This window comes from Benincasa hispida, chromosome 4 (assembly GCF_027475165.1).
Source record: "Benincasa hispida cultivar pf3 chromosome 4, pf3_genome.v1.1, whole genome shotgun sequence".
Taxonomy (NCBI): Eukaryota; Viridiplantae; Streptophyta; class Magnoliopsida; order Cucurbitales; family Cucurbitaceae; genus Benincasa; species Benincasa hispida.
In genome coordinates this window covers 45,504,562-45,529,582 of record NC_143481.1, presented here as the reverse complement: position 1 = coordinate 45,529,582, position 25,021 = coordinate 45,504,562, and the positions used below count along the sequence as shown (strand labels likewise).

Below are 25,021 nucleotides of genomic sequence, written 5' to 3'. Positions count from 1 at the left end.
TAAATGGATGACAAGAACAGTAACACACGAATAGCTCAACTCTCAAGAAGAACACTCAAGCTCCTCTTATGTGTAAAACCTTTAGCCAAGGATACCCAAGCTCCCCCTAAGTATGAATCTATCCTGTAAGCTCCCCCTAAGAGCAAGAACTTTTCTCAATCACGATCTTCCCACCTCATTGTAAAGTCTTCTGCACATAACAAACTTAGGCTCCCTTAAGTTAGAGGATCCCTTCTCAAGGAATAAAGAGATCTATGAACCAACCAAAGATCAAGACCTGACGCCTTGATCAGTATTGTTTTAACAAAATCTTCTTAAAAAATAACTCGAACACATAACACTCTTTTTCTTGCACTTCAGTTGTCACAAAATCGGTATTTAAATCAAAAAGAAAAATACCCATTAATGGCAAAAAAACCGCAGATGCATAAATAAGGAAAGAATTAATCCAACAAGAAAAGCAATGTTCCATACAATCTTCACAACAAATCTTGTGACAATAACTAAACCAGAATAACCACACCTTGAACAAATATAACCAATCAAAAATTCCAACAAATTATATTTATATATATATAGACACTAAAATGTACTCGACTCACCACAAAAAATGGAGGTCGAGGGAGACAATGTAGATGAAGTTGAGTCAAAGACTAAGACGAAAGAGAGTCGTGGAACAACGGTGAGAGAGATGGACAGTCGAAAATGGAAGTCACAAAGAAGAGTCAGACTGTTGGAGAGGAAGCTTTTTTGTGTGAGGCCTATGGGACGATGGCGAGAGAGACGCATGAAACGAGGCCTGAGACTTGAAAAAAATCAAAAGAGATGATGACAACAATGAGAAAGACAACAAGGGACGCATGAAACTTAAAAGAGAAGTCAACCCAAAATTTTAAAAATGTAACCCAATATTCAATCCAAAATTTACCGTATGGATTGGGTGGTTCGAATCGTTTAAGTTGGATCTATTGAACACCCTAATAAACACCTTTAACACACACAACACCTTCAATTTTCATGTTAGTCATGCTTCAGACACACAACACCTTCAATTTTCATGTTGTCATGCTTCAGCCCTCAATTCCATTTTTGCTATAATCACCCGTAAAACAAGGTTTTCTTCTCTCTCACTCCACCGATTCCATGTGAAAATAGATCAAAGTTATTTCTTTTGATTTTTACCCATAACCTACCATTCAACTTCCTTTTCTTTTTTGTGTTCACTCCCTTTTTTTCTTTCTATAAACCATGAGATGTTTACTTTTTGGAAATGTGGATAATCAAAATCTTTAGATGTCCAAAATCATAAGAGAATTTACAATGGATGACAAATCTAAAATATATAATTAGGGTCGTGCCCTTCAAGATATAGAAAATTGTAGATATGTCAAAATTCTCAAATTTTAATTTTCATTTATTTTGTATTCCTATTTTGTCCTTTTAATAAATCCATATTTTTTTTTGTGTATTAGTCAACTAATATACCACATTTAAAGTATATCAGTTATCTATTTTTTTTTCCATTGATTTATATACTTTTTGTATATATTTCTTTTGTAACAATATGAGTTATTATATACTCACTTTAATTTTTGTATTTGCTACATTTTTTTTATCCCTTTTGTAATTTTCTTTTTTTTCAAATGATGTTGTTTCTTTCATTTTTAAGTATAAATGTACAATAGGACGGGAAGATTCAACTTAAAGCTCACTAACACTCAGTTTAGCATACTCATTTTGACAATTTGAGCATGTTTCAAATAACTAGAGTAAAAAAATTTGTTTTAAAAAAACCATTTTTATGAATTTTTTAAAAACACTTAAGTAACTAATCATTTTCAACTGTGTATTAATAGTATATCAAGTGTATCGAGTGTCTTTTAATAGTATATCAAATGTGTATCAAATATACAAGGCATATACTAGTAGTGTATCAATTTATCAAGTTTATATCGATAGTGTATCATGTTATTGAGTGTATCACATGGATTGAGGTTGTTTTTTGCTATTTTTGCAAAAGTTATAAGTCTGGGCCATGGGCCTTTTTTAAAAAAAAATTGCCAAATCCGCAAGAAGCCCTTTCCTAGAATTACAAATATCGTAGTCATATTTGTTTTATACAAATATTTTTTAAGTTATATGGGAATACTTGGATAACTATGTTTGCTTAGTAGAATTTCTACTTGGATGTCTTAAATTTAATTGTCCCAAGAATGCCCGTATGACTATTTATTAATTTATAATTAATTTAATATAATTTGATCTATAGAACGTATATGATTTTATTAATTTAAAATTATTTTTAATTAATATAGTTGTATTATTTTATTTTTGTTATTTTTTCAGCAAAATAATATATATTAATTTAATATTTTTATAGAATAGATATTAATTTCAATTTGAATTAGAATATCTTAAAAAAAAAAAACTAAAAAACACTTCAATATAACCAAAGAGAGTGAAATATACGTTGACAATATTATTTAAAGAAGAGCGTGTGTGTGAATTTGAATATCTTTCCAAAAATTAAAAACGCTACAATATAACAAAAGATAGTGAAATACATAGTTGATAGTATTTATTTAAAAAGAGTACGTGTGTGAAAAGAAGAGTTAGTAAAAAAAGTAAAACAAAGATACTCTCAACGCAGGATTCCTGAAAATCCATATTCCAAGAGTGGATTGCAAACTCTCAAGATACCTTTCACAAAAACATCATAGGATGTTCCAGAATCTTCAAATGGCAAGACATCTTACATTACTGCAAAATAAATACGGAAATCCAGATGTTCACTCCATGAAAATTTTAAATCTTCTCAAAATAAACGATCTCTCAATATAGTTATTGAACTAACTTAAACATAATTAATTAGTCAAAATAAAATCATTGGTATGTCCAAAGAATGGTCATGATTTTGTAAACCATGTAACTCCAACTTAGTGTCACCCTTGCAATCATTCCATGAATGATCAAGGGATTTAAAAAAGAAAATGATTATTTGGCCACCATTTATCCAAGTGGTAGCAAATGCAATTGAGTGGAGCAAAATAAGAGTTCCTCTATATAGTCTATATCCACACATTTCTCTAACAAACACCTTCCTCTCCACATACACACTCCCAAAATATCCTCTCTTTTTTTCCCCCAAATTTACCAAAAACCCATTAACAAAATCAAATTTTTCCCCAAAAAAAAAAAAAAAAAAAAAAAAAAACCCAAACATTTTCCATTCCTCCATACACAATACAAAAACAAACAGCCCCCCATTGCCCTAGTTTATCCATCTCCTCCAAGGCAATGGCACTCGATAACTGTATACAACTAAGCACCGCCGCCGCCATGTGTGCCACCACTTCCAGACCCAAATCTCACCTTTTCCCTTCAAATTTTCCCCAAAAAACATCCTTCTCCAACAAATTACCCACTCTCCGACTCAGATTCTCCACCCCTTCTTCCTCCACTTTCAGAAAATCCTTCTCCGTCACGTGCCAAGCTCGTGGAGCCGTTGACGACGGTTAGTCCTCCGGTTCATTTCTTATGAGTTCTTCCGTTCTTGTGGCTTTGTGGGGTTTGTAAATTTGATGGGATTTTTTCTTTGTTAGTGCAGTGAAAGAAGTGACAGAGTCGAGTTGGAACAATTTGGTGGTGGAGAGTCAAAAGGCTGTGTTGGTGGAATTTTGGGCGCCGTGGTGTGGACCTTGTAAGATTATTGAGCCTGTGATTAAGGAATTAGCGGCGGAATATGCTGGGAAGATTGTGTGTTTGAAGCTTAATACAGATGTTAGCCCAAATGTGGCTTCGAAATATGGGATTAGAAGCATTCCCACGGTTCTGTTTTTCAAAAATGGAGAGAAGAGAGAAAGTGTTATTGGAGCTGTGCCTAAATCTACCTTGGCTGCTACCATTGATAAGTATGTTGAGGTTTGATTTTGAAGAATCCCCATTATCAAATTTCACCAGATATCTTCCAATCTTCTTCTTTCTTGTATATGTATATCAACATGTGTAAAAATGGGAGAACTTTTGTCAATCTCTTCTTTGATTCTGTTGTAATGACAACTTTCTTTTTCTACTTTATGTACTTCATTCATTTTATGTTTTTTTTTTTCTTTTTTTGGTGGGGGGGAATTTCTATGATTAGTACATAAGACACCAATTAACAGTCTAATGGTAGATTAAAGTTTTCTGTAATATGAGTTAAAAGTATGTGAAAGGATATCGTAAACTTAAGGGAAGATGGAGCTACAGGCTACAGCTACTTATCAAACTATGTGGATATTGCTGAGAGAGTTTTGTATGGATGATCGAAACTGGGGTGAAAAATGTAATTTGCCTTGTTTTTTGGAAAATGAGATTTTTTACCCTTATTAATGTGAAATTTGGGTGAAATTATCGAAACGAAAAAATAAGAGGTTGTGCCCACATTTGAGATTTTTTTACACACTTGCTCTCTTGTTTGCTCGCCATTTCGCTCCCTCACTCGCTCCCTTTTATCTCTTACAAATCGCTCTTCGCTCTCCGCTTTCTTGCTACTCTAAGGATCCGTCAGGTTGAAGTTGTGGTCACACCAAAAAAAATAAGAAGAGACCCAGGAGGAGAAGACTAGGAATTCCAGGTTGTGCTGAAGAAGAAAAAGAAAAAAAAAATATCAAGAAAAGGCATATCTGGAACTTTACATAGTCCAATGGTCAACAGAAGCTCAATTACCATTGTTTTTCAAATGTGGGTATTTTTCATTTTGGTCTTCCAAAATAGGTCATGTAATTTTCCGACATCATTGGGGTAAAAGAGCCAACAAATATTGAGACTATGTAATGAAGTAAAAATGAAGGTTATGAAACACTCTTGGTTACTTTGATTCGAACTATTTAGTCTTTGTAATTATAATTTGTACAATTTATTCCCTGAACATTGATATCTAAAAATTTAATTATATATTTTCAAAATTGAAACAATTTAATTTAAGAAATCTTCAAAATTAGATACCAAATTTTATTATTTATAATGTAGACTTTGTATTTTATTTTTAAAAAAATGAGTTTCTAACTTGTTTATCAAAAAAACTCATTAAAGTTTAACATTAAGTTCTAATGTGGAGACTAGATTTTATAATACAGAGACTAAGTTAAAACTAAATTATTACAAAAATGAAATTATAGGAAACCTTTAACCTAAAATGAAAGATATTTTCTTAACAATCATTGACGACGAGACCAGTTGATTGGTCACCTTTTTGGAATTTGCAATCGTGATCGCAACAATTTAGTATTTTACAGTGAATTTAAATCCACCATCTTCAAACTTATAGTGATAGTTCTTTCATCTCAACTCGCATAACTCAATCAGGACACCTTTTTTTTCTGAGAGAGTGATTCGCATATGAGAATAGAAAGCTTTTTGTGCAATTACTTAGAATTGGTGGGATCAGAATAATTATCTAATTGGTTTCTTCTCTTTCTACAATAACATTAGGCAGAAACAAATCATTCCCATGATCAACAAATTCTAAATCCTCTGATGTGAAATCATTCATTAAAAACCAACAACCCAAAGAACGTCAATATATTGTATGCCACCATGAAAGGCAACCTTGTTTTGCCTTCCATGTGGTCTGTTTCTATAGATTAAGCATCTGGGTGGGTCCCCCTTTTAGTTCCCCAAAAGGGTAGGAGATCCACTTCATTTGTTTTTTTAGTACTCTCAAGTAATTCATTCACCTGAATTCAAACTTCCTAAAGTTAGCCACTCTGCAACCCATTTTTGGATTTCTTTCAAATGATCAAATTCCTTGTAAACCATAAATAAAACTTAAAATGGCTGAGGAAAAGGAAGGTAGACAGACAATCAAAATTGCTAAAAAGGCCAAATATTAGAAGAAAAAGAAAAAAAACTATAGAAATAGACAGGTTACATTTGAAATCACAGACAACCTGCCCCTATCACCACCCATCACCAGCCGTCAGACTTTCCCTTTCGTATAATATAATAAAAAGCAAATATATTGGTACAAAGTGTGAATCATTATGCCCCGTACCTGCCTTGCCATGCGGTGCCTGCCATCTCTTGCAGGGCCATCGGCAAATTCTCATAATTTGAATGAGATTAAGCACCAATCCATAAACTGATGATCCATATATATAGCTTTTCTTCATGGGGATGACTTCCAGCCAAATTGGAGATTACTAAAGCCATTTACAGCTCCTAGACCACTAAGAAGCTGGTTTCCCAAATCTTGCGGTTGACCATTCATGCTTTGTTCTAGAGCAAACGATGCCATTCCGTTTCGTCTATTCATCATGGAGTTATTCCCCATTGCAGTCCTCATTCCATTAACCATGGCAGGCTGTCCAAGCCCACTCCCCATTGATCCGTATCCACCTCCTCCCATTCCTGGGCCACCGTTCGTTGCTCCATTCCCCCCTATACAATTCCCATTGTTGAGACCTGTACTACTTGTAGGTAAGACTCCATTCGAGTTTTTCATATCATTGACCACCGAACCGACACCGACCAGACTATTCGGCCCATTCATTTGATTATTCATCATCATCTCTTGTAAGATCTTTTGCACGGAGGATTGTGTATCACCAGGATCAGCATCTCCAGACAAGGCAGGTTGTTGCATAGAGATATTTGCAGGAGAATTAGCAGCACTCATCTGATTGGCATTCTTTGCAGCTGCATGCGATGGTTGTGAAAGATTGTTAGATGATGAGGGAGTAGGTGGCTGGAATGTAGAAGGGTTCGGTTGCGTAGGTTGAATTGTACTGGAAGAACCAGGAGATGGAATCTGAACAGAACTTCCCCCGTATGAGTTGCTAGCATTAGCCATAGAGTTCTGCTGTCTGGAGTTCATTGAATTCTGGTGAAGAAGCCCAGCAATGGTGCTCGCTGAGTTTGATGTTGAAGGTTGGTTGGTGGTGTTATTTACACTGGTCACACCATTGCTAGCTGTAAGCTGCTGCACTGCAGAAGCCTGGACGGAACCCTGGTTGTTATTCGAGTGCTGGGCTATGGATGATTGCTGTTGTTGCTGCTCATCAGAAATGTGAGCTTGATTTGTAAGCCCCGATGATGAACTAGTCCTCCGAGGAAACTTTGCTAGACTATCTGATTGATAATACAAGAAGATACATTCAATAATCTACTAATACATTGACCACTTCTTGTTTTAAAATTTAAATTTAAATTTTTTTTTTAAAAAAAGAAAGGAATTAACTTCTAAAAAAACTGAGAACATTCAAAAGCCTCAGAGATCACAAGCAGATGACAGTTGGGCTGTGATATGTTACATAGCACATAAAATATCAATAACAACAAACATATATTCTTTTCTGACTTCTTCAGTCCACCTTGCTTCCGAAGAAAAACAGAGAGCATGACTCATAGAAACTATACAAACTATACTTAGGAAGCTTCAGGCCTCTCCTCCTTGGAATCTCTCTCTCAATTAGGATATGAAGGAGCCCTTCCATAACTTCAAGAAAAGCTGTATCTACTTCCTCCTCATACCCTCGAGTTATCCACTTCAAATTTCAAAACAGGTTATTACTTTACTAATGATCTACGGTTATTTTACTAGACCATGGGTTTAGACTTCCAATCAACATCGTTCACAATGACCCCTAGACAATCACTCAATCTCAAGAATTTTGCAGCAAAAACTGCAGTGTATTTAATGTTCTAAGATAGGCATTACTATCAGAACCTACGAAATCAAAGAGGTCTAAAGTTACAACTTATTTCATTGATCAGTTGGCCAACCCATGATAGATTTTTATTTATTTTTTTATTTTTTTGCTTAATCTTTAAAAAAAATAATTTAAATATTATATATAAATAAATAAATAAATTTATTTTTTAAAAAAAAAAAAAGAAAAGAAAAAAGCTGATGTGCTTCTTGAGTTAGAAAACAGCTTCTAATTTGTGAGCGAGTGTGTTTGTGTGTATGTAATAGTTTATCAACGCATCTCCCAAATCCCTTCAAAAACTGCTAAAAGCTCATAAAATAATAAAACCAACAAGATTCAACTTACCCATTGGCCCAATTCCTGTTTCTTTGCTGTAATCAATCAAGTCCTTCATGCTATTAACCACTTCGGATATCTGAAGACCCAAAAGAAAAACCATACACAGGAAAAAATGTAACTTAGATACGTACACATAACAATGCTTCAGTTTTAAAGGCCGGGAAATGAACGGCTCAAATATATCGATAAATCAATAGGTTACATTATACATATGTTCAGAAATTCATGAACGATTGAATATGAATACTATGCATATGCAAAAATGTACTCCGAAACTAAAAATCACTGACCTTCAAAAATACAGAACCCACTCCCCACAATGAAAGTGGAGCAGAAAACAAACATATTTAACAAACACTTCTGGCAAATTCATAGGCAGATGTGTTATTCAAATTGAGAAACTAGTTCATACAATGTAATAAACTTTCAATAAGTATTCCAACATAAACCAAAAGTATTTGCAACCTTTATGCTCCCTCCAAAAAAAAAATAGGTTAAATTACAAATTGCCCCTAAATTTTGAGGCTTGTGTCTATTCAGTCATTAAACTTTCAAAATTACAAATTAGTCCCAATACATCAATATTTTTTAAAATTCATGAATCTACAAATCACAAAATTAAAACTTTTAGGTATCCCTACGGCATAAAAAAGATCAATTAATATTTAAAAGTTTCGAATTGTTCAAAGACCTATAGACATAAAATTGAAAGTTTTGAGACCTATTAGACACAAAGGTAAAAGTTTAAGGACCTATAAGACATTTTTTAAAGCTCAAAGACCAAATAGAAAAATCCCAAAAAACTTGTAATTTAACCAAAAATTAATTATTTGGGTTGGGAAAACTGAGCAAAGAGGGGCTTCTAAGATACGTAGAAGAAGAAATAGCTGCTGGAGTTAAAAAGTGAAGGTAAACAAAATTTCATCCTCCGTAGAGGGATTTCAAGTTATAAGGCATGAGCATAGCACAATATTTGAACTGCAGAACAAGGCTAGAAATTTAGAATGTTAATGAGGTGATTTGTGAACCCACAACTCCAGCAAAACTGTCGAATTTAACCTAAAATAAATAGTTAAACCTCGTGAGAAATTATATTTACGAGAAACAAGCCTAAGGAAACAAACCCTTTAAAAATGACGTATCCAATGGCAAACAATATTCCAACACGATGCAGTCATATTTACTAAAACTGATTATCTACAGGAGATGTGCAATAAATAACAATATACCAATTTACAAAAAGACTACCCATCTAAAATACACTGAGTCCAAAGAATGATAAGTAAAGAAATTAATTATATATCAATAGGCAAAGAATCCTTATCTAAATGAGAATCCTTATCTAAATGTCATGGAACTAAATATTAAGTGTGTATCGAAATAAAACCGATATCCGTTTGTCACTGAATGCCCACAGCCCTGCAACTTTTTGATGCATAATGACCAAAAATTTGTGTTAGTTATTTATTATTACCTGAAGACAACGTACGTATCTCTTTGTATATCCCAAGTCATTCACCAGCGGAACTTCCAAGGCTTTAGCTAACTGTCGTGCTGAAGCCACAAACCTATGCACAATTCATTAAGGGCTTGAATGATCTTCAAAAACATAATTAATTTCAAAATGAAGCTATAAAAGGCAGTGTTAACCAAATGATATACTTCATCTATAAGAACCGTGAAGAAGATTTTGGTGTGTAGTTTACATAAAACATCTAGAGAGTCCAACTACCTAAAGATGCCCACATACGCCATTATATATGGCGTCCCAACTTATAGGTGTACCCAAAAAAAAAAAAAATCAATCCTCAATTGGTTACGTACAAATCTTTACAAACAAGTAATGAATGCCTAAATAATTCCACACCCACAGGTCAATGAATGGTCAAAATAATTTCAGAATCAAAATGCACATTACATTGAACAATCAACATCATAAGGCCATAGTATTTGATAAGGAATGAACTAACAAATGTTTGTGAAAAAGTAAAAGAAAATGTCTTATAGAATTATAAAGAACGAATCATGCTTGTAATGGAAACCACTAGCAATAAATAATCCCTAACTAAGAAGAGCTAAACGTACTGGAAAAAAAGCCTTGGGAACGTTTTCATTTTTCAACCATATCCAAACAAAGTGTCAGCAAATCTCACTCAGACTTTTCACACAGGCAGAAGCAAACAGGTAGGTATTTGTTTGATAAACGTGAATGTTAAGCAGGACGTACATGTTACAATTGTTTTGCAATTCAGGAGTTGATAGATTGGATGATGCGTTCTGAATGGCAGACTGATACTTTTGAGCTGCTGCTCCAAGGTGACTAACCTGCATAAAGTGAATAACTGTTACTACATATTGATGGATAACAGGCTGTAATAGTGATTGCTGTAGAGATAATTTTACAAATTATCTGGTCAACTGAAATGCAAGAGAGTGCTTTTCTGGAGAGCAACATGGGGCCTGATTTAACGTGTTACAAGATGAAGTTAAACCTGAGGTATCAATAATCTCCTAGGAATAAGTTCTTCATGGCGCCGAGCACAGAATTCCCATGAACATATCTGAAAGGAATAACAAGTGAAAAAACATCATGAACTGAATATTGCATCTGGGCCATAAAACATTCTAAGTTGTTGAAAGCACAGCCACAAACATGCAGATGCACAGAAAATAGGGGGAGTATCTTTTACACAACCTTAAGGTCTGGAGAAAAAACAATTCGGAGTTGGCCATCGCGGACAACGCGAAGTTGCTCAAAAACGCTTTCCTGTATCGCTTTTGCATAATCCAAAACGATCTGACCAGATGCATTATGATATTCACGAGGCATGTCAAGATAAAGTAGTTCCTCCATGGTACCACTTTCATACTTGATCTTAAAAAGCCTGGGAAGAACTTCAGCAGTTGCTTCTGAAATAGCAAAAATACATTCAGATTCCATCAAGATCAAAAGTGCACAAGAAAGAACCGTGAAGAAGCATTAATGGAAGTGCTTTGCAAATGCCATTAAAACTGAAATTCAGCAGAATTTTTAATTCTAACCAACAGGCATGATAACTGAACCTACCAAAGCCACGCCCGGGCTTGCGGTTGCATATTTCACAATGCCATACATCCTGAAAATTTCAAAAAAATGGTTTTTATATTGCATCAACAATGACATGGTGACAGGTAAGTAGCAAAGCTCTCAAAGAATCTAGCAATAAATTCCGAAAAAATGGAAGCAAAATAAATATTATAGATTTTTAAGCATGTCAAGTTTCATCAAAATTTCTATTGTTATAATGCCAAATAGTATAAGGATGCAGTGTATCTAGCAGAAGACCTGAGGAAAAACTCCTGTTGTTTGTCGTCCACTTCCATACATGGAAACACACCATTTCTTTTTGGCATGAGGTGCAAAGTACTCGTTAACAAATTTCCTCCAGAAATCTATGTTGTTGTCCTACAAACAAATCAGACTTGTCAGATAGTCATCCCCTTGGAGACGACAAAAGATTCAAAGTAACATATTCTTACTTCAGGTCTGTGTTGTTGGTGATACATATAATGAGTCAGACGCCGGGCACACATTCCAGGTTCATATCCTGGTTTAACAGGAGATCTCAGAGAAAGGTTCTGCTGTTGGTAATGTTGTTGCAATTGTGGCCGTTGAGGAGGCATACTTTTTAGGAGATGTTGCTGATGTTGTTGTTGCAATTGTAAAAGCCTTTGTTGGTGCATTAGATTAATTTGGGCAGCCGCTGCCTGAGAGGACTGTCTAGACATATGGAGAAATTGTTGCGATTGCTGTTGCTGTTGATGCGGATGCTGATGCTGATGTTGTTGTTGCTGCTGCTGCTGCTGCTGCTGAAATAATGACTGGTCCGATTGTTGGGGTTCCATTTTTACTGGTGCCAAACCTCTCATCGACTGAAGTCGTTGTGATTCTAATTTCACTGGACCAAGGTTTCTCAAAGTTTGCAAATGCTGTTGCTGCTGTTGCTGCTGCTGTCCATGTTGATCATTGCTGGTCACTTGAGGCTCCAACTTAACAGGTCCAACAACAGCCAACCCTCGCATTGCTTGAAATTGTGGTTGTTGATTGCTCTGAATGGCAGAAAACTGTTCCATCGACTGTTGACTATGTTGGAAGTTCTGGGGATCTAGTTGTTGCGACTGCTGCTGATCTGATAACAACTGGCTGCTAGAAAGGTTAGAAAATTGTGGATTCTGCCCTTGGACAGATGAAACGGGGTTTGTCATATTGGATGCTACAAATGATGACGAAGGATTATTAAAGCCCATTCCATTGCCAACACCAGAAAGAGGGTCTGGCTCCGCACCAGGATGTGCATTAGGAGCCCCATTCCCAAATGATTGATTAAGGAGAGATGACACATTGGACATATTACCAAGCATATTCATATTATTGAACTGATTGCGAGGCGATACAAGTGAAGAAAATGCTGCCTGAGAAGGAAGCATACCACCTTGAACTCCCAGCAATCCAGAATTAGACCGTAGAATTGAGGGTGAAACAGACTGTGCACCACCACCCATAGGAGTGGGTGGCCCCGATGTTACCATCTTTCCCAATCACGGGCTAGAATCACTCGCTGTAGAAAGAGAAACCTACCTAAGAAATAGAATACAGTTAACCTGGGAGGAAAATTGAAACAAAGCTCAACTCAGACTCAAAGAGCATTCTTCCCAATACCCAACCCTACAGGCTACAGGTTCATTATCTCGCAGAGATATAAGTGGATTAGTTTCGAGCCTGAGCATGCTGTATTCAGTTTTCCCAAACACAAGCCAGAGACCAAAGGAAGCCGAAATGAAGGAACTCCTTCCGGTTCTGACCATTATAGAATCCCAGTGTCTTCCCGAGAGGATCAAACCTCGATGTTCCGTATAAATCTCTGTACAAGAACATATCAGATCCACTTCAAATTCAACATTCAGAAGAAAAGCAAACAGTAAAAGTAAAACCAAATCAATAACCCTGATCGATAATCATAATTTCATCAAAACAACCCGAGACGAACTTAAATTTCTGAAATAACCAATTAAATCTCCAAAAAGAAATCCAAATCTTACACCCCTCAGAAGGGAAAAAAAAAAACCCAATAATAAAACAAAACAACCCGTTAGGGCAATTGAATAAGACCTCTATCAACAAACCTCATCTTCACCACTCCAATGAACTCCCATGCTTAAAATCCCGAAGAAACATTCGATAAATGGAAACCTCATGACATTCTTACACAATCCAGAAAAAAATAAAGCAGAGGAGAGACAAAAACAACTCGATCAAAAAGAAATCAAGGATCCAAACACGAAACAACATCTAGCAGTGGAATGAAGTTGAAAGAGAAATTAGGAGGTTTGAATAGAAGAGCATATAGAGAACTCACCAGCAACTGAAAAACAGCTTGAAAGTCTCAAAATATCAAACAAAGAACATCAAGAACAACAAAGGAGACCCCAAATTGACTAAATTGTGGAGGTTTAAGCTATCTTCCTTCTTCTTCGTGGTTGTTCTTCTTCGTTGCAGAACTTGAAATTGGAATATGTCAGCTGAAGAAGCTTAGAGGCATAGATTTCAGAGTGTGTGAACTCATGGAAGGATTCTCCCACAGTAAGCACGGCCTGTTTTCTCGCTGTAACTTAGAGAGAGAGAGAGAGAGAGAGAGAGAGAGAGAGAGGAGAGAGAAAGGGAAACTGTGTCCTTGCGGACGTCAAAATTGTATTAGATCGGATTGAATTTTCTTCATTCTTTTTCTTCTGTTTTTTACCTCGTTTCTGTCTCTCACAGAGATGAAGTCAAATGTTATTCTTCTTTATCAGCTTATGCTTATATATAACGAATGTCATGCCCATCATATCCATACATACATAACATGATTACCATCCATTCATGGTCCGCGTGAGGGTAGGGATTATAGCTTCTATTCCTCTACGGTGATCCAATAACTCCCCTTCTATATCACCTAAATTACAATCTTGCCATTCCTCTTACGCCTTTTCCTCTCTAAAATCCACCTATCCTCAATTCACTAATTCAACTCGACATTTATATAGATATTTTTATATATTCATGTTTTCGGATAAATCAACATTTTATCACATCATAAAATGTCATGAAATATACAAAATAAGTAATAAATGTTATGTATAAATAATATACTTACCGTAGAAACCTAGTTCGCGAAGAACTGGCTCTCTTCTTGTCTTAGTGCGTTTTTCGATTGCTAGAATATGAGAATCATTACATTATAATATATTGTAGTGTCATGAGCTAGCCTCCTCAAGTTTGGAGATAACATACCTAAGCATTCTTTCCTTTTGTGGCTTGTTATTCAGAATCGTTTACAAACATGAGTATGTTCGACATTGGTGTTTTGATATCCCTAGTGATTGTGTGTTTATGTACTAGTGGATTTGAGTTTAGGGATCATTTATTCTTTGAATGTCCTTTTAGTAAGGCTAAATGGGACATGTTTTTTGTAACGAAGGTGTTAGGATATCACATTGGAATACAGAGCTCACTTGGATTTGTCAATTTGGCACAAGAAATCGTAGTCTATCTCTGCTGGATGGTGATATTTTGCTAGATAGTGATATTTTAGTAAAGCTATCTATGGGAAGATGTTCACATAGGATATTGTGGTCTATCCTAATAGTTTACCCAGTTTTTTAAATTTGAAAACACATTCTAAACGTTTTGTTATTAATATAGTGATTGTTTTTTTTTTAATAAACATATTTGTTTATTAATATATTTTTGTAATATTATGTCTATATTCTATAATATTGTTGGTGTTGACATTCAACATGAAGCAATTAGGATCTTAAGCACTCTAACTACATTAATTTTAGATTACAAGCATGCAAGTCCATAACATTCTAGAAATTGGGGTTTTAGTGAATACCTTTGAAGAACTCCAAATTAACTCCAATCTTCAGCTTGATTCTCCTCTCCAATGGCTTGTAAACCACCACAAGTGTCTTCCCTACTATTCTCTGGCCTTAGATTGGATCGTGGGATCCAAAATGAGAGCAATTTTGAAGAGAAGCTTAGAAAGTTTTGGTTTTGGTGTGAAGAACTTGGGAGAAATTTCTCCCTATAATTTTCAAATTCCATGAACCATCTTCGTGTAACAAAAAATTCTTTTTATAAAACAATTGCATGCAATTAGATTCCATTTAACTTGACACCAGAACCTCAACAAGAAAGTGGAATTAAAGGTGGATTAAGTAGTTAATCAAAATCTTCTTTTATTTATCAATTGTCAATTTTAATTTAATTTTCAAAAATCAAATTAAAATAAAATTGATTTAAATATTTGAATTTTCATAAAATTCAAAATTTTCAATTTTAGATAAAATTAATTCAATTAATTTATTTAAATAAAATTTCTTTTAAATAATTTAATATCTAATATTAAATTATTAAACCACCAATTCCTAACATGAACTCCTATTCATGTATTTAATATTGAAATCATATTTAAATATATTTCAACTCTCCAATTTCGTTTAATTCAATAATTAAATGTTTAGCTATATCGTATTTAATTAATAATTCCCTTGAATCGAATTTGAACGTTTCAAAATTTTCTCATCGCACTATTCTAAGGTTTAGTCCGTTTATGAACTAGTAGGGGGACCTAAAGGACCTACAGATCATGAGCTTCAATGATTCGAGATTAATTCGCTAAACCCTTTGAACCGAATTAACCAACATTCGTTAACTACCAGGTCACTCCACTAAAGCCTAGTTGCACTATCCTCATTGTATATATATTTCTATCCACTTGATTAACCATGATTAGTAAGTCAATCGATCACAAGTTGTTCGTATTTACAGTGTGGTCAAAATTACCATTTTATCCCTATAATACATTTTGCTCCTTAAGTCTCCACTAATCCACTGATGAATAATTGGTTTATGGTCCTACCAATAAACCGAGTCCCTCTCAGTCACAGAGAGGGCAATGCCCCTTGTTTAAAGCTAGGAATTAGTACTTAAGGGAACAACCTATCTACTATCCCTAAAGTGGGTAAAAGTGAATTCCATCTTGTAGGACTATGTCCCCAGCCATCTATCCAATCTTATCCCTAAAATGGGAAACTTGTTGAGCGATGTTGAGCCAATCTCACCCATGCAGATTAAAGAATAATCCCAAATAAACAGGAGTTCATAGTTAGCTCAAAATTAAGATCGAGTTACCTTAGATCATCGAGTTGAAATAGTCAGTTTTAATAATAAACAATGTTATAAAGAAAAATGACTATTTCATGGTCCAGTCTTATGCAAACATCTTTTGCATGGGATGCCTCCACTCGCATGTCCCCACATGAATGATTTCGGGATCATATCACTTGTATCAAATATAAAGTGGGCCACATCTATAATGTCTCCGGATGAGGTACCCGACCTTATCCTTATGCTTATAGACTATTTTGGCTATATACTCAAACTTAATCCTCTTTTATATCTCTACATAAAATTTAAGTATTCATGTTGTAGTCAAGGGTTCTTAATTTAATGGATTTAGGCTTTATAAGTGCAATTTACGTGTTCAATAACAACTTTATTGAATAAGCTCCAATAACAACTTTATTGCTAATGAAATATGTTTAAAGATTACAAACTGCGAGTTTTAGGACATACAACCCAACAAATTCCCACTTGGACTAAAACTCCAGTCGTTTTACATATATACAAATATATATAATGTCGAGTATGAGAGAATAAATATAAATACAATAAACTAGGGCATCAGATACCCATGTATTCTCCTACTTGCCCTAGATTTATGAATCCCATAATCCTAGCTCGACTAGGTGACCTTCAACACTTGAGTCGTGAGGGTCTTTGTAAAAGGATCAGCTAGATTGTCTTCTGAGGCTATTTGCGTGACTATCACGTCTCTTCGGTTTACTATCTCCCCGATAAAATGGTACTTATGCTCGATGTGCTTCCTGCGCTTATGGCTTCTCGGTTCTTTTTAGTTTGCAACTGCTTCCCTGTTATCACAATAGAGAGTGATAGGCAGATGCAGATTTGGAATCATTTTTAAATCGGTTAATAACTTCCTTGGCTATACGACTTCTTTTGTTGCTTCACATGCAGCTACATATTTCGCTTCTATAGTGGAGTTAGCAATACAACTTTGTTTATACTCATCCATACTATAACTCCTCCATTGAGAGTGAATACTAATCCCGAAGTAGATTTCCTAGAATCCACATCAGTCTAAAATCAGAAACCAGTTTATCCTGTAAGGATCAAATCCATAGAACTATACACAAGTTTGTAGTCCCTCGTTCTCCGAAGATACTTGAGGATGTTTTTAACATCAGTCCAATGATCATATCCAAAATTGAACTGAAATCTGTTGACTATTCCAACCGCATAGCATATATCTGGGCGTGTACATTGTTGGGATTGGTGTTCTAATTCTCCCGGAGTCTCGTTGTTTTGTAAAGATACACATTGTTCAATGAATAAAATAAGTATTATTTAATTCTAGCATTTACTCATATTCAATAAACAAACCTCTTTGGTTATCTTATGTGAACTTAAGTATGTATATGCGATATACAAATGGATCATGCCTTAAGTGATAACCTAAATAGGTCTGTAGTATAATGATTAAGGTGGGATACCTGATCCTGGTGATACTACAGATACGGTCCGCTTTGTAGAGGTTTTCAAGTTTTGTAAACTACTACAGATGGTTGATCCTGACCATTCATGTGGGGACGTGGAGGGGGGTGTCCTATACAAAGAGTTTGTATAAGACCTGGACCACGAGATGATTAGACTCTGTATATAACGTTGTTGATACTAGAGACTTGCATCTCACCTAAACGACCATAGGTGACACGACCTCAATCCTGAGTGTTTTGGGAACTCCTGCCTTTGAAGGCGGTCTTTTGATTAGTATGGGTGAGAGTGGCCAGATTGTCAACTCAACATACCTACCTTTTTGGGGACTTGTCTGATCTGGAAGCTAGGAACTCAATCCACAAGATGGAATTCACTCCTTTCCCGAAGTAGAAATAAGTAGAGATATTGCTCCCTTAAGGGCTGATTCCAGGGCTTGAATATAGTGGCCACAGCTTCTCTTTCGAAGAGAAGACTCAATCATATTAGAACTATGACTTACGTTCATTAGAGAGATCAGTGGTACTTAAGAAGACAGATGTAACTACAGGGGCATAACGGTTATTAGCTCAGCTGTACTTATGAGCGATCTGTGAAGGGTTGTCACACTGCTCATTGGTTAAGATGGACACATAATATATCTGTGGTAAGGAGAATTCAGCTGTCAGTCTTTAGTGGAGTGCCTAGCAGTAAACGAATGGTGGATCTCATGACTAAAGAGTTTAGTCAGTTATTCACATACCATTGGAGCTTCGAGCTACAGGTCCATGAGGTTCCCTTGGTAGCTCAATGGATTCAGCTGAGAATTAGTTCTTGGTGTTGATTTGAAATATTCAAATTGACAAGAGGTATTTTGATTATATATGATATAATCGGTATGATGTATAAGATACATCTAGTGGAGGATTAATATAAATGAGATTTACATTAAGTACCATGGAATAGAAAAAGAACTATGGTTTATATGTTTCATGAGATGAAATATTAAAACTATAGGTTATAAATATAGTATGATAAGTTGATTATCATTTATGTTTATAATAATATTAATTATTAAATAATTAATTCTTTTTCTTTTAAATAACCAAAGTAGTGGGTGGTTATTGAATCATGGTAACCATGAGTTTAAAGGAAAATGATTTTCCTATTTTGAAAAAAATGAGGATTTACAAAATGCTAAAAAAAAAAGTTTTGAGTTTTTTCTCTGCGCAAAAGAAACTCGCGTAGTCGTTAAGTAAATTTGGATTTACTAAACGATGGTTGGGCGAGCTAAACAATCGTGCAGGTGTAAGTTAAACGATCGTGCAGTGTTTACTAAACGATCACATAGTTTTGCTAGACGATCGCTTGCCCTAAGTAAACGATCGTGTAGCGTCTGTAGGCGACAGATCGAGCTAAACGATAGACTAAACGATCGCATAGCTTTTGATAGACAATCGCATAGCTTTATCTAAACGATTAGGCATCGACCTATACGATAGGTCTCTGCCATCTCCCACTTGCCCAGTCGTGTACGCGATTGTTGTTTCCTCCTTCGTCTGCCTCATACTAAGTCAAAACAGAGCCCACCCTCTGGATTCTCACACCGAGAATACCAAGGTCGCATTGTTTGTGGTGTCAGACTCAACTCGACACCGTCGAGGTTTTCTGGAGGTCGTTCGTGGTGTTGTGGATGCCATTTGCTATTGCGGAGGAGTTCGTGATCGAGGAGATCATTAAGACCGAGCGCGAAGTGTTCGTGCGGTGTTGCGGTCATGTAGATCGGGCGTTCGTGGTCGCTGTTATTCGAGCGTTCGTGCGCAACGGAGTGTGGAGACGCTTCTGCCATTGTGCGTAGAATTTGATCTCTTTATGCATTTGTATTGTTCATGCTGTAATTTCTCTGTTTGAATTGTATAACTGTTTTTTGAAGTTCACTGTAAATGTATTTGTTCATTCATAAATGTGATTTAGAATAGTCTTGTTCTACTGCTCATGGAAATCTCGAGCCCGATTTCCTTTATAGCTCAACATGGCATACATCAAACTCCCAACTGTTAATGCATAAGAAATTTGTTTTATAGCTCCTCAACCTTTTGAGGTGTCTTAGGACATTGTTCCTTAGACAAATGAATTTTGTGCCTGAAAGGCAACTGACCTTTCTTGGAATTTTGCATCTTATTTTAGACAACATCTTGTCAATATAAGATTCTTGAGATAATGCTAGCATTCTGTTTTTGCAATTCCGAACTATTTGTATTCCAAGAACATGTTGTGCATCTCCAAAATTTATCATTTGAAATTGCGATGCTAGTCATCTCTTAATGTTAGCAAGAAATCCTACCCCATTCCCAATGAGTAGGATATCATCAACATATAATACCAGAAAAACTACAGTCTTGTTGACAATTTTCTTATATATACAAGGTTCGTCAATGTTCTATTCAAAGCCATAATATTTGATCGTAGCATCAAATCTTATATTCCAGGATCGAGATGCTTGTTTCAACCCATAAATGGATCTTTTAATCTTGCAAACCTTTTGCTCTTGACCCTGTTCAATGAACCCCTCCGGTTGAGACATATAGATACTCTCTTCAAGGTAACCATTCAAGGTTGTCTTGACATCCATTTTCCATATCTCATAATCATAAAAGGCAACAATGGATAAGAATATTCTAATAGACTTAATCATGGCAACTAGAGAGAAGATTTCTTAATAGTCCACTCTTTCTTTTTGGGTAAACCCTTTTGCCACGAATCGAGCTTTATAGGTCTATACTTTACTAGCTTAGTCTCATTTTTTTTTGTAGATCCTTTTGCAACCAATATGTTTTACCCTATTTGGTTGATCTACAAGTTTCCATATTGAATTAAAGTACATAAACTCCAATTCGAGGTTCATGGCCTTTATCCACTAGTCTCGATCCACATATTTCATTGCTTGTTTAAAGGTAAATAGATCCTCCAAGCCATCATCGGGTATGACGATCTGAGTTTCTGTCAAACCCATGTAACGGTCAGGCTGTTGAACATCCCTCCCACTACATTGAGGCAACCTCAACTCTTGAGAAGGATGTGATGGACCAGTTTCATCAACAACTCTTGTTGAAGGATCAGCTTGATCAATTGATGGGATATACTAGCATGCAACGGAAGCAAACGGAATCAATAAACACTCTAATTAGATTTAATTTGAGTTCTAAAAACATACTTTCACAATAGGGTTTGAAATAAACATACCTTTGATGAATAGTTCCAATTCCAAGCTGCTCTTCACATTAATTCAGCTCCAAATCGACAGTGAACTACCAAGAGATCTTCTCTATTATTCTTAGCCTTGAATTTGAGTGGTGGAACTCAGATTTGAGTGAATTTGGTGAAGGAACTAAAGAGGATTTGTGAGGTAGAAGAAGAACTTGCAGTAGTTTTCTCAAAACCTCCAGATTTCTTCCATTCAATCTTCAATTTCTGAGAGTTTTAATCACCATGTGCATGCAAGCACTTTCTAAATTACACACAACCAATAGTTGATACAACTATTTGGTGGGATTTGTGTGAATTTATAGGTATGACATCTCCTACTTGGAGATAAGTGGGAAAACCCCACTTAACCTCCAATTTCCAATTTTCTTTTTCCAAAAAACAATTAATATTTGATTTAATTAATTCATAATTAATTAAATCTAAAAATAAAATTTCCTAAATTGAATTAAAATTGGAAATTAATTTGATTTTTAATTAATTAATTTAATATCAAATATTAAATTAATTACACACCTAATTTTAGTCATGAATCCTATTCATGTACTTAATATATAAATCAACATTTAAATATTATAAACTCTCCAATTTCGTTTAATTTCAATACATTAAACGTTAATCATATCAAATATAATTATACAAACCCTAATTTGAATTTGAACTTATTCAAATTTAAACCCTAATTTCAATTTGAACATTTTCAAATTGAAGTTCAATTTAAACAATTCAAATTGACATCATTCCTAATTCACTCAATTTTCATAATTCAAGGTGTTCACGTTTTACGAGCTAGTAGAGGGATCTTATGGACCTACAGATCATGAGCTCCAACCATTTAAGATTAATTGGCTAAAACTCTTTAGACTAAATTAATCAGTATTCGTTAACTATCAAGTCACACCACTATAGCTCGATAGTTTCACTCTCCTCACTATAGATATATTTGTGTCCACATGATTTAACCATCAAGTAAGTCGACCCTTCACAGGTTGTTCGTAATACCGACTCGGTCAATGTGTTGTTTTACCCTCAATATTATGTCTTGTTCCTAAGTTCCAACTGATCCTCTAATGAACAATTAGTTTAAGATCCAATCATTAAATCAGATCCTTCTTGAGCCAGTGAGAGGGTAGGGCCCCTTGTTCAAGACCTGGATTCAGTACTTAAGAGAACAACCTTTCTCCCATCCCTAAATCGAGTAGGTGTGAATTCCATCTTGCACCCTATGTCCCATCTATCTGCCCGATTTTACCCCTAAAATGGGAGGTTTATTGAGTCGGCGCTGTTGAGCCAACCTTCACCTATGCAAATCTAAGGATAATCCTAAATAAACAGGAGTTCATAGTTAGATCAGGATTAAGATCGAGTTACTTAGGTCATCTAAGTGAAATAGTCAGTCTTAAACAGTAAACAACGTTATAAAGTAAGAGTGACTTATTTCTTGGTCTGATTTTATGCAAACTCATTGCATAGGACGCCCCCACTCCTCATGTCAATACATGAACGAAACTGGATCATTTTATTTGTAGTATCTTTACAACAACTTGTAATAGCTACAGAGTAGGCCGCATCTAATAGTGTTACCAGAATAAGGTACCCAACCTTAATCATGTACTATAGACCATTTTGGCTATTTACTCATACTCGATCCATCTTTATGTCTCTATATAAAGTTTAAGTATTCATATAATAGCCATGTATCTTAGTTTATTGGATTTAGACTCTATGAATGCAATTAATAGATTCAATACCTTTATTAAAGAAATGTTGAATAACATCTTCTATTGATAATAGAATATGTTTAACTTTTACAGATTGCGAGTTTTAAGAGATAAAACCCAACATCAACAACCTTTGTTAATCTATTTGTAGTTTCTTTAGCCATTTCACTCAATACTAGCTTACTGCGAGGTTGATGATTTATGATGTGATCCTCCTCGAAGAATGTTGCATTTATTGATACAAATATTTTATCCTCCTGAGGATCATAAATTAGACCACCTTTTGGGGTTTTAGGGTTGATGCCCTAAATCTCATAGAGTCCTATAGTTTGTAAACCATGTATGAACAAACTATTTATGTGATTAATAATATATGATATTCTATTCACTTTGTCTATAAAATATGTGATATTTTAGTTGCATTAACCACGAACCAATAAACTAACATCAAAGGTTATTGTTGTAACTTAAATATGTATATAGAGACTACTGGGATTGATGTCCTAATTCTCCCGAAGTCTCGTTGTTTGTAATTATACACATTATTTTATGAATAAAATAACAGTTATTTCATTCTAGCATTTACTCATATCCAATAAACAAAGCTCCATAGTCATCTTATGTAAACTTAAGCATATATATGTGATATTCAAGTGAATTATGCCTTAAGTGATAACCTAAACAGGTATATAGTATAATAATTAAGGTGGGATACCTAATCCTTGTGACATTATAGATATGACCCACTTTGTAGAGGTTTGCAAGTGTTGTAAACTACTACAGATGGTGGATCCTAACCATTCATGTGGAGACATGCGAGCATGGTGTCCTATACAAATAGTTTGTATAAGACCTGGACCACGAGATGATTAGACTCTGTATATAATGCCGTTGATACTAGAGACTTGCATCTCACCTAAACGACCATAGGTGACACGACCTCAATCTTGAGTATTTTGAGAACTCCTACCTTTGAGGGCGGTCCTTTGATTAGTATGGGTGAAAGTGGCCAGATTGCCAACTCAACATGCCTACCTTTTTGGAGACTTGTCTGATTTGGGAGATGGAAACTCAATCCACAAGATGGAATTCACTCCTCTCCCGAAGCAGGGATAAATAGAGAGATTGCTCCCTTAAGGGCTGATTCCGGGGCTTGAACATAGTGGCCACAACTTCTCTTTGGAAGAGAAGACTTGGTCATAGTAGGATTATGACTTATGTTCATTAGAGGAATTGGTGGTACTTAAGGAATTAGATGTAACTATAGGGGCATAACGGTTATTGACCCAATTGTACTTACGAGCAATATGTGAAAGGTTGTCGCACTTCTGATTGGTTAAGATGGACACATAATATATATGTGGTAAGGAGAGTTCAGCTGTCGGTCTTTAGTGAAGTGTCTGGTAGTTAACGGATGGTGGATCCCGTGATTAAAGAGTTTAGTCAGTTATTCACGTACCGTTGGAGCTTCGAGCTACAGGTCCATAAGGTCCCCTTGGTAGCTCAATGGATTCAGTTGAGGATCAGTTCTTGGTGTTGATTTGAAATGTTCAAATTGATAAGAGGTATTTTGATTTTATATGATATAATCGGTATGATGTATGAGATACATCTAGTGGAGGATTGATGTAAATGAGATTTACATTAAGTACCATGGAATAGAATAAGAACTATGGTTTATATTTTTCATGAGATGAAATATTAAGACTATAGGTTATAAATATAGTATGATAATTTGGTTATCATTTATATTTATAATAATATTAATTATTGGATAATTAAATCTTTTTCTCTAATAACCAATTGAGTGGGAGGTTGTTAGTGGTTCATGGTAATCGTAAGATAAAAGGAAAAATGTTTTCCTAATTTTAGTAATGTTGGAAATTGTTGTTTTGAGATTTCCAATCTCGAAAAATTCTCATGGAAGTTGTCGAGTTAATTGAATTTACTAAGCGACAACTTGGAGTTAGCTAAACGATCGTGGAATGTTAGTAGGCGACAGACACTCAACTAAGCGATGAGCTAAACGATCACATAGCTTTTGGTAGACGATTACTTAGCTTTTCCTAAACGATTGGGCATTGACCTGTACGATAAGTTTTTTCATCTCCCACTTGCTTAATTGTTTACACGATTATTGTTTTCTCCTATTTTCTGCCTCAAACCAAGTCCACACAGAGCCCACCCTCTGGATTCTCACACCGAGAATATCAAGGTAGCCTTATTGGTGGTGTCATACTCAATTCGACACTGTCGAGGTTCTGTGAAGACCATTCGTGTTGTTCGAACCGTTCGTGACCTAGGCGATCGCTTAGTTCGAGTGCGCGGTGTTCGTGCAGTGTAGCGGTTGTGTTGGACGAGCATTCGAG

At 35.3% G+C, this 25,021-nt stretch overlaps 2 protein-coding genes across 2 annotated transcripts; one reads left to right on the top strand and one right to left on the bottom strand.

Annotated features, from left to right (window-relative positions):
• Positions 1 to 3,000: 3,000 nt before the first annotated feature.
• On the top strand, positions 3,001 to 4,072 carry LOC120075136 (thioredoxin-like). The gene is made up of 2 exons (XM_039028310.2): positions 3,001 to 3,514; positions 3,608 to 4,072. The coding sequence occupies exons 1-2, from the start codon at positions 3,298 to 3,300 to the stop codon at positions 3,925 to 3,927; spliced, it is 537 nt and encodes a 178-aa protein (XP_038884238.1). The 5' UTR covers positions 3,001 to 3,297; the 3' UTR covers positions 3,928 to 4,072.
• Positions 4,073 to 5,850: 1,778 nt separating this feature from the next.
• Positions 5,851 to 13,925, bottom strand: LOC120075174 (transcriptional corepressor SEUSS-like). Its single transcript, XM_039028367.2, has 10 exons — positions 13,427 to 13,925; positions 11,550 to 12,931; positions 11,356 to 11,475; positions 11,098 to 11,146; positions 10,726 to 10,940; positions 10,523 to 10,591; positions 10,258 to 10,355; positions 9,505 to 9,598; positions 8,037 to 8,106; positions 5,851 to 7,110 (listed from the first exon to the last, which is right to left on the bottom strand). The coding sequence occupies exons 2-10, from the start codon at positions 12,597 to 12,599 to the stop codon at positions 6,149 to 6,151; spliced, it is 2,727 nt and encodes a 908-aa protein (XP_038884295.1). The 5' UTR covers positions 12,600 to 12,931; positions 13,427 to 13,925; the 3' UTR covers positions 5,851 to 6,148.
• Between the last annotated feature and the right edge of the window lie 11,096 nt (positions 13,926 to 25,021).